The sequence below is a fragment of the Pelobates fuscus genome, chromosome 2 (genome assembly GCF_036172605.1).
Source record: "Pelobates fuscus isolate aPelFus1 chromosome 2, aPelFus1.pri, whole genome shotgun sequence".
NCBI classification, from domain to species: domain Eukaryota; kingdom Metazoa; phylum Chordata; class Amphibia; order Anura; family Pelobatidae; genus Pelobates; species Pelobates fuscus.
The window spans coordinates 88,148,476-88,164,696 of record NC_086318.1 but is presented as its reverse complement, the minus strand read 5'-3'; the positions used below and the strand labels follow the sequence as shown (position 1 = coordinate 88,164,696).

The 16,221-nt window shown below is 41.5% G+C and overlaps 1 protein-coding gene across 1 annotated transcript in view; it reads right to left on the bottom strand.

The window, feature by feature from the left end:
• FARSB (phenylalanyl-tRNA synthetase subunit beta) overlaps positions 1–16,221 on the bottom strand; it is a 58,414-nt gene that overhangs the window by 6,751 nt on the left and 35,442 nt on the right. Inside the window, exon 16 of the mRNA XM_063440987.1 lies at positions 10,865–11,014. Coding sequence (XP_063297057.1) covers positions 10,865–11,014 — 150 coding nt within the window. The remainder of the gene's footprint in view (positions 1–10,864; positions 11,015–16,221) is intronic.

The following is a 16,221-nucleotide window of genomic DNA, read 5'->3' as shown; positions in this document are numbered from 1 at the left end:
GAATAACTAACCTTTACCTGTTAATTACAACGTGCCATTACTTACAAAGAGACAGTTTCTCTTCAAATGGTTTATGGTCATCGACAGACACTTGCAGGTGTACAAACTAAATTTGACTAAGAACCATTTTCCCCACACATCAATCTGTGACTAGAACCTGTTCACACCAGCCAACACATGGTCTATGCCCAGCAGCTACCTAGAAGCAGTAATAATCCAATTCATTTACATTAATACAAAAGATAATGAGCACTTAGTATTAAGTCATAATAGCAGAGAGCAGAATAAAAGACACATTCATACTTTGCATTTAGCAGGTCAGAATCTTGTTGTCACAAAACAACAAAAAGGTCATAAAGTGATTTACCTTAAGTTGACGGGTGGGTTTATTACAGGTTATTACAGGTGCAAAGATGCACTTATGCATACACAATGTCACAGCATGAAGGATGGAATGAAATAGCATGATTGGTATTAATTCAATATACAAGAAATCAAAGGCCATGATTACACAGGGGACTCACAGATAAATGGTCAGCAATGTATAATCACAGCCTGAGACCCCGCTGGGGGGTCTACATAACTAAACAAAAAAAAAACAACCTAAATGAGAGAATGAGGATATGCGAGTTATGAAGAGCATGCAGGGAACAAAAACACTTTATATCATTGACTGATTGGGTTTTATCAACAACCAACCTTACAGATAAAACTGTGAACTGACTTTATTATCCTTAATGCACTCTCTCCTAATAAATATAAATTCACCATAAAAACAGATCTGATAGTACATGATCTTTAGGGAGGGCGGCATACCTCAACATGTGTGAAAAGAGTACACAGTGTGTTATGGAAACATTTTAACATTGATGCACTAAATGAGGTTTAGGCGACCTGCGACACAGAAGTTGTATACTATATATCCCCTGATGCTTTGCTAGCATTACAGCTGTAAGAGCATCATGGGAGATGTAGGCTACAACATCTGGAGTCCCAAAGGTTGCTTAAACCTGCACTAAACATGAATGATGGTAACCAGAAAAACAAACAGCAAAATTCAGGCTGAAATGCTCAGTATTGCGGTGACTGAAATTTTTTTCCAAACTGGTTACTTTAGCCTAAATTTTGTAAATCAGTTTTCAATTCACTACAGTTCTAGGTTTAGCAAATAAACTTGCGTGAATCGGTAGTGTTTTTTCCTGATATAATTTGATAACACCAGTCCTAGTTGTATCCAACATCACATTTTACCATAGACTGTGAAATCATCCTATATTGTGCCATTGTTGTATGCGCAAATTCTGCACAGACTTATTATAGAATTTATTTTACTCCACTTTTGACTTTAGTGTTTTGAGAAGTATTCCATCAAAAGCTGTGCCATTCTTTCGGTAAATAAATGGGGCAGTCACACTACTCGGCCCTCTATTAGAGCACTTTACTCGCTGAGGGTCATCATATGTGTGCACACAATCAAGACAGGTCATGTTGTTTAGAAACCCTTTTGGTGGCACTATTGCTACATTTAAAAGGTGAAACGACATATCAAGGCGACTTACGCAAGTAACACAACAGACCATTTTTAAACTTTGCTGATGATAGTTGGATGGTTTAATACAATCAGACAGCAGGTTAAAAACAGCTTGAGTTACAATTACTGCTCATGCAAATCCAGTACCAAGACATCGCAATTTCACTGTGATCATTTTTCACAGCTCCTGCCCCAGAAAGGACAGGAGGTCATATATCAGGTCAGGTGTTTGGTCCCTCAGGGTGTTAAAGGGACAGAAGGTGCGTGAAGAACTGGAGATTATACATATGTTCAGTGACTCGTCAGCTTCAAAACATATGGAGCCATCTAGGCTCTATTATATCAGAACATTCTCTTGAAATGGACTGTATGTAACTTCTAACCTTTGTTAAATCCCAACACATTCATTCTATTGTCCATACTATGCTTTCTTGGCTTAAAGACTTCGGGAGGTTGGGGAATTTATAAAAGTTTGCCAATAGTGGTGTACCAATCACCATGGAAACCAATGGGTTGAGCATCAATATTTCAATCCTTTCAACTGTGATTTGCCCACAATTATAATTTTGCCCTTCATATTTAAACATTACCCCTATGGTTCAAAACAACAGTCTTTGTTTATTTTCAATTCACAAATTTTATGGGCGGAATGCAAGAAATCAGTATTTTCCCTAAAACTAAATAATAGTTGTAACTTAACCCCTTCAGGACCGGCCTGTTTTTGCGATGTTTGTACGTTAAGGACCAGAGCAGTTTTAACACTTTTGTGGTGTTTGTGTTTAGCTGTAATTTTCCGCTTTCATTTACGGTTCCCATACAAGTTATATATTGTTTTTTTCAGGACAAAAGGGGCTTTCTTTACATACCATTATTGGTATTATGTCCAATATTGTATTTAAAAAAAATAATAAAATATGGTGAAAAATTAAAAAAAAAAAAAAAAAACATGTTTTTGGACTTTTACTTGAAAAATCTTTTGCTTATCTACAAAAGCTAATGAAAAAAACTGCTAAATAGATTCAAAATTTTGTCCCGAGTTTAAAAACACCCAGTGTTTACATGCTTTATTGCTTTTTTTTGCAAGTTATAGGCCTATAAATACAAGTAGGAAATTGCTGTTTCAATATATATATATTTTAAATGTATCAATAGTGACCTTGTAACACCGTTATCTGTCATAAATCCCCGAAACACACCTAACATGTACATATTTTTTTTAAAGTAGACAACCCAGGGTATTCAAAATTGGGTATGTCTAGTTTTTTTTAGTAGCCACTTAGTCACAAACACTGGCCAAAGTTAGCATTTATATTTGTTTGTGTGTTAAAAATGCAAGAAACGCTAACTTTGGCCGGTGTTTGTGACTAAGTGGCTACTAAAAAAGGCTGAACATACCCCATTTGCAATACCTTGGGTTGTCTTCTTTTGCAAATGGTATGCCATCATGGGGCTAATTCTCATTCCTTGGCTACCATACGCTCTCAAAAGCAACCTAACCAATCCGACAAATTTCAATTAAAAAAAAAAAGTAAAATCAAGCCTTATATTTGACCCTGTAACTTTCACAAACACTATAAAACCTCTACATGTGGGGTACTGTTATACTCAGGAGACTTCGCTGAACACAAATATTAGTGTATCAGAACAGTAAAATATATCACAGCAATAATATCCTCAGTGAAAGTGCTGTTTGTGTGTGAAAAATGCAAAAAAACTTCACTTTCACTGACAATATCATCGCTGTGATATGTTTTACTGTTTTGAAACACTAATATTTGTGTTCAGCGAAGTCTCCCGAGTAAAACAGTACCCCCATGTACAGGTTTTAGGGTGTCATAGAAAGTTACAGGGTTAAACACAGTGCTAGCAAATTAAATTATCTGGACTTTCGGCCTGGGTTGGCAGGCAGGTCCCTCAAATTGCAATCATTAAAATTACTTAATTAGGTAAAAATATTACATAAATACACATGTAGAATTTTAATATATATACATATTTATATATTTGACGTCTACGTGTATATTTATGAAATTATTTATGTAATTATGTATATGGACATATGTATATTTCGTATTGTTTTTATTTATTTATACATAGATATATATATCATTACATTCTAAGTATATTTTGATATAAATATATATATATATATATCAAAATACTGTTAGAATAAAATTGCATATATAAATATTTTTATAATTATTAAAAATTATTTTTATTTTTTGTTATTTATTTTTATTAACATATTATTTGTATTTTATAATAATATATATATATACCATATATATAGCAATTATATATATTGTATATATTCGTGTGTAATTTAAATATAAGTGTATTTTTATATTAATATACGTATATATACCGTATTTTTCGCTCCATAAGACGCACTTTTTTTCCCCTCAAAAGTGAGGGGAAATGTCTGTGCGTCTTATGGAGCGAATATGAAGCTTTACTTACCTGTCTTGCAGCGTTGGCCGGCAGCACAGGGCGCACCGCGGTAGTGGAACTTGAATTTCATGTTCCGGTTTCCGGCGGGACTGAAAGGAAGTGTGCACAAGCTGAGTGCGCACTTCCTTTCAGTCCCGCCGGAAACCGGAACATGAAATTCAAGTTCCACTACCGCGGTGCGTCCTGTGCTGCCGGCCAACGCTACAAGACAGGTAAGTAATTATGGGACAAGGGGAGGGGGACAGTATGGGAGAGAAGAATATGGGGAGGGAGGGGGATGAAGTCTATGGGGAGGGAGGGGGATGAAGTCTATGGGGAGGGAGGGGGAATGAAGTCTATGGGGAGGGAGGGGGAGATGAAGTCTATGGGGAGGGGGGGGAGATGAAGTCTATGGGGAGGGGGGGGAGATGAAGTCTATGGGGAGGGGGGGGAGATGAAGTCTATGGGGAGGGGGGGGGAGATGAAGTCTATGGGGAGGGGGGGGGAGATGAAGTCTATGGGGAGGGGGGGGGAGATGAAGTCTATGGGGAGGGGGGGGAGATGAAGTCTATGGGGGGGGGGGAGATGAAGTCTATGGGGAGGGGGGGGAGATGAAGTCTATGGGGAGGGGGGGGGATGAAGACTATGGGAGAGAGGAGAAGACTATGGGACAGGGGAGAAAAAAAATATTCTGTACAAACTGTCCCATAGTAAGGAACACTATTGGACAGTTTGTTCAGAATATTTTTTTTTTCTGGGTTTCTTCCTCTAAAAACTAGGTGCGTCTTATGGTGAGGTGCGTCTTATGGAGCGAAAAATACGGTAAATATAAAAATACACTTAATATGACATTATATATATGATACATATATATATATATATATATATATATATATATATATATACACATATTTTTTTACACTGATTTTACACTGTTTTTTTTTTATTTTTCACTTGCAGGGAGACTGCCTGTCAGCACAGACAGTCCCCCTGCAGGCAGACACATGGACCCATATTGCGGTCATGTGATCGAGTGATCACATGGCCGTGGGGTCCTGATCTGCCGAGGGGGGACTGCCCGGGCAGACAGGCAACCCCCCTGGACCGGGTGGAGCACTGATCGTCGCCGTGGGACCGACGGCGATCAGGTAAGTAGCCCCAGACCGTTATGACGGTTCAGGACCGTCAGCGGTCCAAACGCACATTTTACCGCTGACGGTCCTGAACCGTCAGCGGTCCTGAAAGGGTTAACAAATGTACTTTGATTTAAAGAAAAGGAGCTACGTATGCTCCTTGCACAGGTTAAGGTGTCAGCTATGACTGTTTCCCTTCATCAACAGCATCTGCAGAGATTATTGACCCCTTAGTGACCAGGCGGTTTTTCAATTTTCTTACCGTTTGGGACCAGGGCTCTTTTTACATTTCTGCAGTGTTTGTGTTTAGCTGTAATTTTCCTTTTACTCATTTACTGTACCAACACATATTATATACAATTTTGCTCACCATTAAATGATCTTTCTAGAGATAATTTTTTTATAGTAAATTATGATATGATGAAAATAATGGTATAATTATAAAATATGGTGAAAAAAAACAAAATAAACAAACAAACATCTTTTCTAACTTTGACCCCCAAACACACATCTACAACCACCAAAAAAACACCTGTGCTAAAGAGTTTCTAGATTTTGTCCTGAGTTTAGAAATACCCAATATTAACATCCTCTTGGCTCTTTTTGCAAGTTATAGGGTAATAAGTACAAGTTGCACTTTGCTATTTCCAAACCATTTTTTCCCCAAAATTAATGATAGTTACATTGTAACACTCATATCGGTCAGGAATCCCAGAATCACCCTTAAAAGGGACACTATAGTCACCAGAACAAATACAACATAATGTAGTTGCTCTGGTGAGTATAATAGCTCTCTTCAGGCATTTTCATGTAAAAACTGCCTTTTCGGAGGGGCCACTGGAGGGGCTTCCTGGCTCAGTGCTGCACAATAAGCAGCCCTGCATCAAATTCAAAGATTCAATGCATCTCTATGAGGAGGTCCTGATTGGCCAAGACGGCATTTAGCCCAGTGCCGATTTGAGACAATCCAATGCTTTCCCCAATTGGCCATTTTGATGATGTCACAAAGGGGGCGGAGCCAGCACCAGCAGACCCACGTGGCGCTGGAAATAAGGTGAGTTTTGAACTTTTATAGGTGGGCAAGCCACCTAAATGGTGGGTTTAGCACTATAGAGTCAGGAACACAGGGTTGTGTTCCTGACCATATAGTGATCCTTTAACCATGTATAGATTTTTTTCAAAAGAAGATAACGTAAGGTATTAAACTTGGGGTATTGGACTCTTTTCATGCAGCCATTTTACCACTAATCTATGCCAAATGTAAAAAAAAAAATTGTTTGACACACATAGCAATTTAAGAATACATGTACTAACAACTTTAAGGGTTAATGCCAAAAAATACCCCAATAGGTGTTGAGCAACATCTCCCCACATTGAAATCTGCCAGATTTGGTTTGCTGGGCCTTTGAAACCGTATGGCAGTCAAGAAATGAAAATTAACTCCATCATGGCATACCATTTGTAAAAGTAGACAACCCAGGGGGCGGGGCCTGGCGTCCAACATGTTAAGACGTGTCTCAGTAGCTCCCACAGGACTAACTACTTTAAGCTATTTATGGCTGAAACTCCAACACTTGGATAATGTAAGCTAACTGGTGGTGACTACATAGCCCAACGAATCGCATTGATCCCAATCCAGGGTGCTCTGTGCCAAATCTGACCTGTCCGAGGCCTACAAAGGCGGGCACGCCGGAGGTTGGTGGAAACGGTCAATCTGCAGACACTGCGCGCACCTCTTAGCTAACATTTAGCATGTCAGAATCTTGTTTTCCCAAAACAAAAAGGTCATGAAGTGAATTACCTTTAGTTGAGGGGTGGGGTTATTACAGGTGTAAGTGCAAAGATGCTCTTATGCATAAACAATGTCACAGCATGAAGGATGGAATGACATGGCATGATTGGTATTAATTCAATATACAAGACATCAAAGTCCATGATTGTACAGGGGACTCACAGATAAATGGTCAGCAATGTATAATCACAGCCTGAGACCCCGCTGGGGGGTCTACATAACTAAACAAAAAATAAAAAATAAAATGAGAGAATGAGGATATGCGAGTTCTGAAGAGCAGGTAGGGAACAAAACACTTTATATCATTGACTGATTGGGTTTTATCAACAACCAACCTTACAGATAAAACTGTGAACTGACTTTATTATCCTTAATGCACTCTCTCCTAATAAATATAAATTCACCATAAAAACAGATCTGATAGTAAACAATCATTAGGGAGGGCGGCATACATTAACATGTGTGAAAAGAGAACACAGTGCGCTATGGAAACATTTTAACGTTTATGCACTAAATGAGGTTTAGGTGACCTTTGACACTCCAGAAGTTGTAGACTACATATGCCCTGATGCTTTGCTAGCATTACAGCTGTAAGAGCATCATGGGAGATGTGGGCTACAACATCTAGAGTCCCAAAGGTTGCTTAAACCTGCACTAAACATAAATGATGGTGACCAGAAAAACAAACAGCAAAATTCAGCGCTAAATATAACGGTATTGCAGTTACGGAGAACCAGCAATGGGCAAGCATCCAGTCCCCCCCCCCTTTGGAGCAGTGGGGGATATCCTAGTCCCCACTGCACTAGGTGGACCTCACACAGAACGCTAGAAGCCAGAAGCACCGCATACCGCAAACCTTGTGGCGCAACCAAGATTCGGTTCAAAGCCATCTGCCACAAATTCTGGCACCGCATCGCTTAACGAGCTACTCCACACCCTCCTATTGCTGCAGAGCTACCGCAGGCAACAGACACAACAGCCGTTTACCTCTCGGGTCGGGACCCATATGGAGAAGCTACCAGTTCAAAGCTCTCACACTCATGGAGATACCCAGCATGCGAAGACCCTAGGAACCCGTGAACAACCTACTCAGAGTGTGGGGATCCGTGGACATATGGAGCTGGCACCCTCGAAGGCGAACACACGGACCTGACCACCCGCTCACAAGCATGCATACAGAGCCTAAACCTTCCCATTCAGCAGAGAAGCAGCACTCTCTGTATTGAGAGGATCCCTCACCTACATCCCGACTGGCCCAGTCCCTGGGACGGCGGTCCCAATGTGCCCCTGCGCTTGTCAGTCCCGTGGGCATAGGCTGACTGTGGGCTTGCTTGACAGGACAGCTGAGGGTCTCATGATGCAGTGTCCAGCAAAGTGGGCCTGGCAGGGTCATACCTACCTTAAAGCTGCTGATGGACTTAAGCACCTGCTATCGGCCTCCCATCCCTGGGCATAGGCTGAACTTAACTGCCCTGCACGTGCACTGTAAGTCCCGCTCACACAGCAATTAGGATACAGGGCTTATAGACCAACAGCAATATATGCTCTTCAATTACAGATAGAAATGTTAACCTTTTATTTTGGCTTATGTCTTAGTTTAACCTTGCTCTGCTAGGCTAAAGTAGGGCTTACTCATGTAGACCTTGACAAGTGTTATCCCATTCTTTAACACACCTTACTGCCAAATCTGCTTGGTGATTGCTTTAACTCACCCAGTGATACCACCTCTTGTACTCACTTACAGCTCTCTTACCAATATAACTGCTAGTCTGTTCTAGAACATAGTAGCTGTGGTTTTATCCAAGCCTGGAACCTACTCTTGACTAATCTATCCTACTTCGACAGGTATACTGAATATAGCCAATATCAAGTGCAGGATTCTGTCTTATGCCTACTAACGTATATACTAGAAATCAAAGCCTGTTCGTGCATAACCTGCAGAATAATCGAGTTTGTCTTCGAGCTACTTTTAGAGGTCTGACACTTCTTGTTTACGTCCCATTTATCTTACACTTTAGAATCTGTCTGATACTTCTTGTTTTGAAAATCCTTTATCTTACTTAAAAAATTTTTTTTACCAAAATTGCCAAGTATTTCCGTGCCATGCTAATGTACCAATGTGTATGATACTGAATGCTTGTTAATGCGGTCGTGGCACCACAAGCCTGGTTGTAATCACCTGCACTGCAAAAATAAAGAATTGAAAAGTAGACAACTCACGGTATTCAAAATGGGGTATGCCCAATCTTTTTTAGTAGCCACTTAGTCACAAACCCTGGGCAAAATTTGCGTTTATATATATATATATATATATTTTTTTTTTTTTTTTTTTTTTTTTTTTTTACACAAACTGCCATTTCATCGATGATATCAGTATAACACATTTTACTGGTCTAAAACACTCGAGACATTACTCTACACAAATAGAACAGTACCCCTCAATTACAGGTTTTATGGTGATTTGGATACTTACAGGGTCAAACATAAGATTTGCCAATTTCTGTTTTTGTAAATTGCTATTTGCTAGATTGGCTATGTTGCCTTTGAGACAGTGTCGCAGCTCAATTTAACCCCACCATGACATACCATTTGAAAAAGTAGACAACTGAGGGTATTCAAAATGGGGTATGTCCACTCTTTTGTAGAAGCCACTTTGTTAGCGTTCAGATTTGGTTTTTTGCATTTCATTTTATTTATTACAGAAAAACTGCAGTTTTACTGTTTATTTCATCATCGTTATAAGTTTTACTGTTTAACCCCTTAAGGACCAAACTTTTGGAATAAAAGGGAATCATGACATGTCACGAGTCCTTAAGGGGTTAAACACTCATTTGTGTTCAGCGAAGTCTCCCGAGTATAACAATACCGCCCATGTACATGGTGTATTGGAAAGTTACAGGGTCAATATAAGGCTTGCCCATTTCAGTTTCCAAGATTGGTTTGCTGGGTCTATGTTGCCTTTTGAGACCATGTGGTAGCCCAGGAATGTGAAATAACCACATCACGGCATACCATTTTCAAATGTAGACAACCCAGGGTATCCAAAATGGGGTATTTCCAGACTTTTGTAGTAGACACTTTCACTAGTCACAAACGCTGGCCAAAGTTAGCGTTTTTATTTGTTTTGTTTTTTTAACCCCTTAAGGACCAAACTTCTGGAATAAAAGGGAATCATGACATGTCACGTGTCCTTAAGGGGTTAAACAAAAACTGCACTTTTACTGGTGATATCATCGTCGTGATTTTATACTTTTTAAAACACTCATATTTGTGTTCAGCAAAGTCTCCAGAGTAGAACAATAACCCCCCATGTAAAGGTTTTGTGGTGTTTTGGAAAGTTACAAGGTGAAATATAGGGATTGACAATTAAATTCTCTGGACTGTCTGCCTGGGTTGTCAGGCAGGTCCCTCAAATTATAATTAATAAAATCGAATAATTATGTAGTGAATAGATAGATATATCTATATATACATATACACACACACACACACACACACACACACACATGATCCAAGTACTTTATAGACTTTTTTGCAGGCTTTAGGGGGACAGCCTGAGAACTCAGATAGGCGCCCTGCAGGCACTGCACAAGCCGGCTATTCTGGCCATGTGATCGTGAGGACCCCGCGATCACATGGCCCAGGAGGGCCGGATCGGGCAGTAGGGGGTCTGCATGAGCTCCCAGGCAGACCCAAGGATCGCGATCGCCGGCGATCAGGTAAGTGGCAATTTACTAAATGACGTAGCAGGTGCGGTCGTTACCGACCATTTTTTGGCAAACGTACCTGGTACATCATTGGTCGGGAAGGGGTTAATAAAACACTCAGCCCACCTTCCCCATTTTTTTTTTTTTAAATGAGGTGAAAAAAATTTTATCTTACATTTCCACTGTTATTGTTGAAGGTAGAGCAGCGGGTTGTGATGTGGCTTTTAAATGTACAATATTAATCCTATAGAAAAATGGTTACCAGTCTTACCTTGTGCCGCCTTAATCTGGTATCCTTTCTCTCCGGGATTCATTGACACTAGCTGCATAATTCGGTCCAGGAGGCCATGAATCACTTCAAATCCAGGGTTCTTGTTGTAATACACGGCACAGAGGTGACGGTGGTTTCTGGCCCCTACATCTGAAGTCACGAGCAAGAAACACAAGTAAAGAAAGCACAATGAAATAAAAAAAAAATTATCCAAATTTCTGGCTAATTAATTTCTAGAAAAATCAGGAATCTATTAAAGCAGCTGTTAATCATCAGGCACTTTTTAAAAGAGCACTTGCGGCCTACCACAGCCCTCAGTAATCGAATGAGTTGGGATTGGCTTCTGCAGTAGCCAGATGTGGTTCAAGTGCCATCGTTATACCCCAGGTACCCTTTGGGAAAGGTAGGAAGGCAAACAAACTAAACCATTACCAGGAAACAGTGCCAGGGTACTCCTAGCACCACAACCAATACAGCAGGCTTGGAGTAATAACTCTTTGGGTTTGGACTATTGGTTGGGTTAGAAAGCCAATAGATTACAAAACAGCATGCACATTCACATCTAAGCAGTGCAGTACTTTACTTATAATTATCTGTACACAATACATTCACAGGCACAGGAATTCACTGGTTATGGCAAATACAAAAGACAAGAATATTATATTCACTTCACCCAAAAAATAAAATATACTTCATGGGTCTAGACACTGGGTCTGTTCTTTTTAATACAACTTTTAGTTGGCCTGTAATTCTTAGACTCCAGTGAATGGTATTCACTAAACTCTAGTGAATACCATTTACTGGAGTCTTAGAAATACAGGCCCACTAACAGTTGTGACTAGACCCACTAGACTCTAGTGAATACCATTTACTGGAGTCTTAGAATTACAGGCCCACTAAAAATTGTAAAGAAAACTACAGACACAAAAACAACTTTTTTTTTTTTTTTCAATTTGAATTTTGGTTTTATTTGTGCATCACAATATTCAGTGTTTGGCTCCTGCGCGCCGGGGTACAGAATAGAAGATGGGGTTGTGCAGGACATTTGTTTACAACATTGGGGTCACATACAATTACAGTGTTTCATACCATGCTTCAATACATTCTCGTCTTATATTCTGTGTATTATTTCTCCTTTAGTTTTACTTTTGCTCGGACTCCCATGGTCCCCTTGTTGGCTAGGCATGTATGGCCGCCTAGGTCTTGAGTGTTTACCCGGTGTTTTGTAACCTCCGAATGTTTCCCTGTCTACCCGCCTTTCCCCCTTTCAGTTTTGTGTCTGTCTCTCCCCCTCCTGTCACCCTGTGTCGAGATATGCTCTCCATTTTTCTCCGGCCTGGTTAGTGTGCTTCCTGCGCCCTATGTATTTGTCTGCCATTAATTCGTATTTCCAGTTGAGAGATGTCTGTGATATCAGTGCTTCTCTAGTGGGTGTCTGTGTTGTTTTCCATGCTCTTGCTATTATGGTCACTGCTGCTACAAGTAGGTGGAATACTAATTTCTCTTCTACTTTGCTCAGTGTCTTAGGTATCATGAATAGTATGCCTTGTTCTATGTTTATAGGCCATGGTTTACCTAACAGCTCCGTCGCCACCTTTTCCACATCATTCCAAAATGGGCTTATGCCGTCACAGGACCACCATATGTGGCTCATTGAGCCCTCCCTCCCTCTGCATCTCCAGCATTCAATGGTCATACCCTTGTACATCGTCGCTAGTTTTTCTGGCACCAAGTACCACCGGTATTGCAATTTTCGTATCATCTCTATGTGAGTCGTGCATAGCGTGTTTCCCTTGTGTATGGTGAATGCCCTTTGCCATGTCTCCGCCCTAATGTTGTGTCCCAATTCTGTGTGCCACGCTGTTTGGAAGTTCATGGCCTCCTCTGTGACTGGCGTTAGTAAGAGGCTATACATCATAGCCAATGCTTTCCTGGGCGGTCTGCCTGATAGGCATAGTTTTTCAATGCTGTTCGTGTGTATCGTTTCTTGTCGCTCTATTGTCATGTCTGCTAGTAGCGACTTCATTTGTAGGTATGTAAATAGTGCTCTGCTGGGTATGCCATATAGTGTTTGTAGTTCAGGGAAGGGCATCAGTTTGTTGTCCTTATATAGATCTTTAACCTTGGTGCACCCCCGTTCTTCCCACTGCTTCGTATCTAGATTTGGGATTCCTACTTTGAGGCATGCAAGTGGTGTTCCCTGCCTTAGTACTCTTTGGTCTGTCTCTCTGCCCCTGGTTTCGTCCCAGTGTTTAAGTGTCAGACTAGTGGTCGGTAAGGGGTTAAGGTGTTGTGGGCGCATGGCCTTCGGGAGCCAAAATAGGTTCCTCAGGTCCTGTCTATTTATCCAATGGGCCTCTATTTTGGTCCACTGTGGAGTTTCCCCCTCTGCTGTAGCGGCTTTGACTGTCGCTAGCTGTGCTGCTTTGTAGTAGTCTTTAATGCTCGGGAGACTTAGCCCCCCTCTTTGAATAGGTTGTTGTAGTATGCTGGTTGCCACTCTTGGTTGTTTGTTGGCCCACACAAATCGGGTTATTAATCTTTGTAGGGCTGCTAAGTATGTGTTTGGCAATGCTATAGGTAGGGTTCGTAAAAGGTACTGGAATTTTGGTAGCAGCATCATTTTCACCGCTGCCATTCTTCCCACCCACGATAGGTATTTCCCTTCCCATGACCTGAGTGTGTTGGCTATGCTCTTCGTGAGTGCGGTGTAGTTTTTGTCCAGTAAGTTGTTGAGGTTTGGTGGTATTTTGATGCCTAGGAACGTTAAATGGTCTGTCCTCCAGTCTAATGGAAAGGATGTTTTGAGCCTCTCTAGTGTGGCTATTGGTATCCCTATGCCCATGGCCTGTGTCTTGGTGACATTCAGTTTATAATAGGATTGTTTCCCGTATTCAGCGATAGTTGCCATTAAATTTGGAAGCGATATGTGCGGCTGCGTCAGGGTTAGGAGTACATCATCCGCGAATAGGTTCGCTTTATATTCCCTGTCTCCTATCTTTACTCCATGGATTGATTTGTTTTGTCTTATGGCCGCTGCCAGCGGTTCTAGAGCCAGCACATACAGTAGCGGTGATAGGGGGCACCCCTGCCTCGATCCATTGGTAATCTTAAGCGGGTCTGAGGCGAATCCTGCGTTTAATACCCTCGCCGTGGGTGAGTTGTACAGTGCTTTGACCGCCGAGAGGAAGCCCTCTGGCACTCCAAATTTGAGGAGGACCTTTTCTAAGAATTCCCAGCTCAGGCGGTCAAAAGCTTTTTCTGCGTCCAACGATACCAGTAAGCCTCCCCTATTCTTACGTTGGGCACTTTGTATGATATCTAGTACTTTCCTGGTGTTGTCCCCTCCCTGCCTGTTCTTTATAAATCCTACCTGGTCGGTGTGTATTATGTGCGGTAATATCTTGCTGAGGCGTGTTGCGTATATTTTAGCGTATAGCTTGGCGTCCGTGTTCAACAGGGATATAGGGCGGAAATTCTGTGGGCAAGTAGGGGATTTCCCTGGTTTTGGGAGGGTGATTATGTGGGCTAGTAGGGTTTCAGTGGGTAGTTTTTGTGCCTGCGTGGCTTCATTAAATGCTTTGACCAAATATGGCGTTAAGGTTTCTTGGAACTTTTTGTAGTAACCGTTTGCGAAGCCGTCCGGCCCCGGGGATTTCCCTAGCGGTAGGTTAAGGATAGCTTCTTTTACCTCACTCTGTGTGATGGGGGCGGTGAGTTCCTGTTTTTGCATTTGCGTAAGAGTTGGTAAGTTAACTGAATCTAAGTAAGCCTGTATAGTTTGGGGGTTGGGTTGGTGCGTTTGTTTATCCTTGGCTAAATTGTATAGGGACGTGTAGTACGTTGCGAAGACGTTGCTGATATCTTTGGGTGCTGTGACTTTATGGCCTGCCTCCGTGTAGAGGTGCGCTATTTTTTGATTGGTTTGTCTGGCCTTGAGGTGTTGGGCCACCAGTTTACCCGCCCTATTGCCCTGTGAGTATTGAGTTGCTTTGAGTCTATGTAGTTGGTGACCCGTTTTTTCTAGGGCCTGTTTGTGTATATCTTGGGTAATTTTAATTATTTGTGTTTTGAGCCCCTGTGTGGGCGTTCTTTGATTTTGGGTCGTTAGGCTCTGCAGTTGCGTTAGCCAGTCCCTCATTTGTGTTTGTGCTTGCCTCTTTAGTTGTGCTGCTCTCTGTATCATCATTCCCCTAACTACTGATTTGTGTGCTTGCCATATTGTATTGTACGGCATGTGTTCTATGTCATTCTCAGCAAAGTAATGCTCAAGTTCCTGTTGTACTTTGTTTGTGAATGTAGGGTCTGTGAGCAGGGAGACGTTTAGCCTCCACGGGCACCTATGTTTGGATTCATATATGTCGGCTAGGGTTGCCACGACTGGGGCATGATCTGACCAGGTGATTTGTTCTATGTTGCAGCTCTTAACCTGTTCTAGGTGTTGTCCTGTTATTAGTATGCCATCAATTCTAGAATATGAATTATGTGCGGTGGAGAAGAACGTATATCCTCTCTCCCCGACATGTGTTGCTCTCCATATGTCATAGTAGTGGTGCTCATGCAACAGTTTGCCTATGGCCTTGCATTGTCTCTTTAGTGGTCTTAGTCGCGCTATCGCGTGTACTGAGGAGGTATCCATTGTGGCATCTAGCACATGATTGAAATCCCCGCATACTATTCCTATTCCTTTCTGTATTGTCTCTAATTTCTTAAATACACGGTGGAGGAAGTTTCTCTGGTTTGTATTGGGGGCATATACGTTCGTAATGGTATATTCAACGTCATTGAAGGTCCCTCCCACTATGACATATCTCCCTTCTTTATCTATGTCAAGATATGAGAGGGTAAACGCTATGTCTTTGCTGATAAGAATGGATGCTCCCTTGGATTTGCTGGTATTAGTGGCATGATATTGATGTGGGTAGTCACGTGTCAGCAGGGGTGCGTGTGCATTGGTCTTAAAATGCGTTTCTTGGAGACATAAAACGTCAGGCTTGTGTTTAGTCAGGTCTCGGCGCAGTAGGCCCCGTTTGGATGGGTGATTGAGTCCCTTGGTGTTATGGGTATATATTTTCATGGGGGGTCGTCTCTCTTGGGTTTGGGTGGTAGTGTCGCTAGTGCTATTTTGATTTGGAGCGCCTCCCTTCCCAGCTGCATCGATCTAGGTGGCGTCTCCCTGTTATGAGCACGTTGTGTGTGTGTTTTCCCAAGCATGCAGTACGCTTCAATTACTCTCTCTTGCGGAGATGGTATAACCTTATTGTGTGTACATTGTGATTCACATAAAAACAACATAAGAAAATAAACATTCCAACAATTAATTAAACAAAAAGCCAAACGTGTGGCTTGGCGCCAAC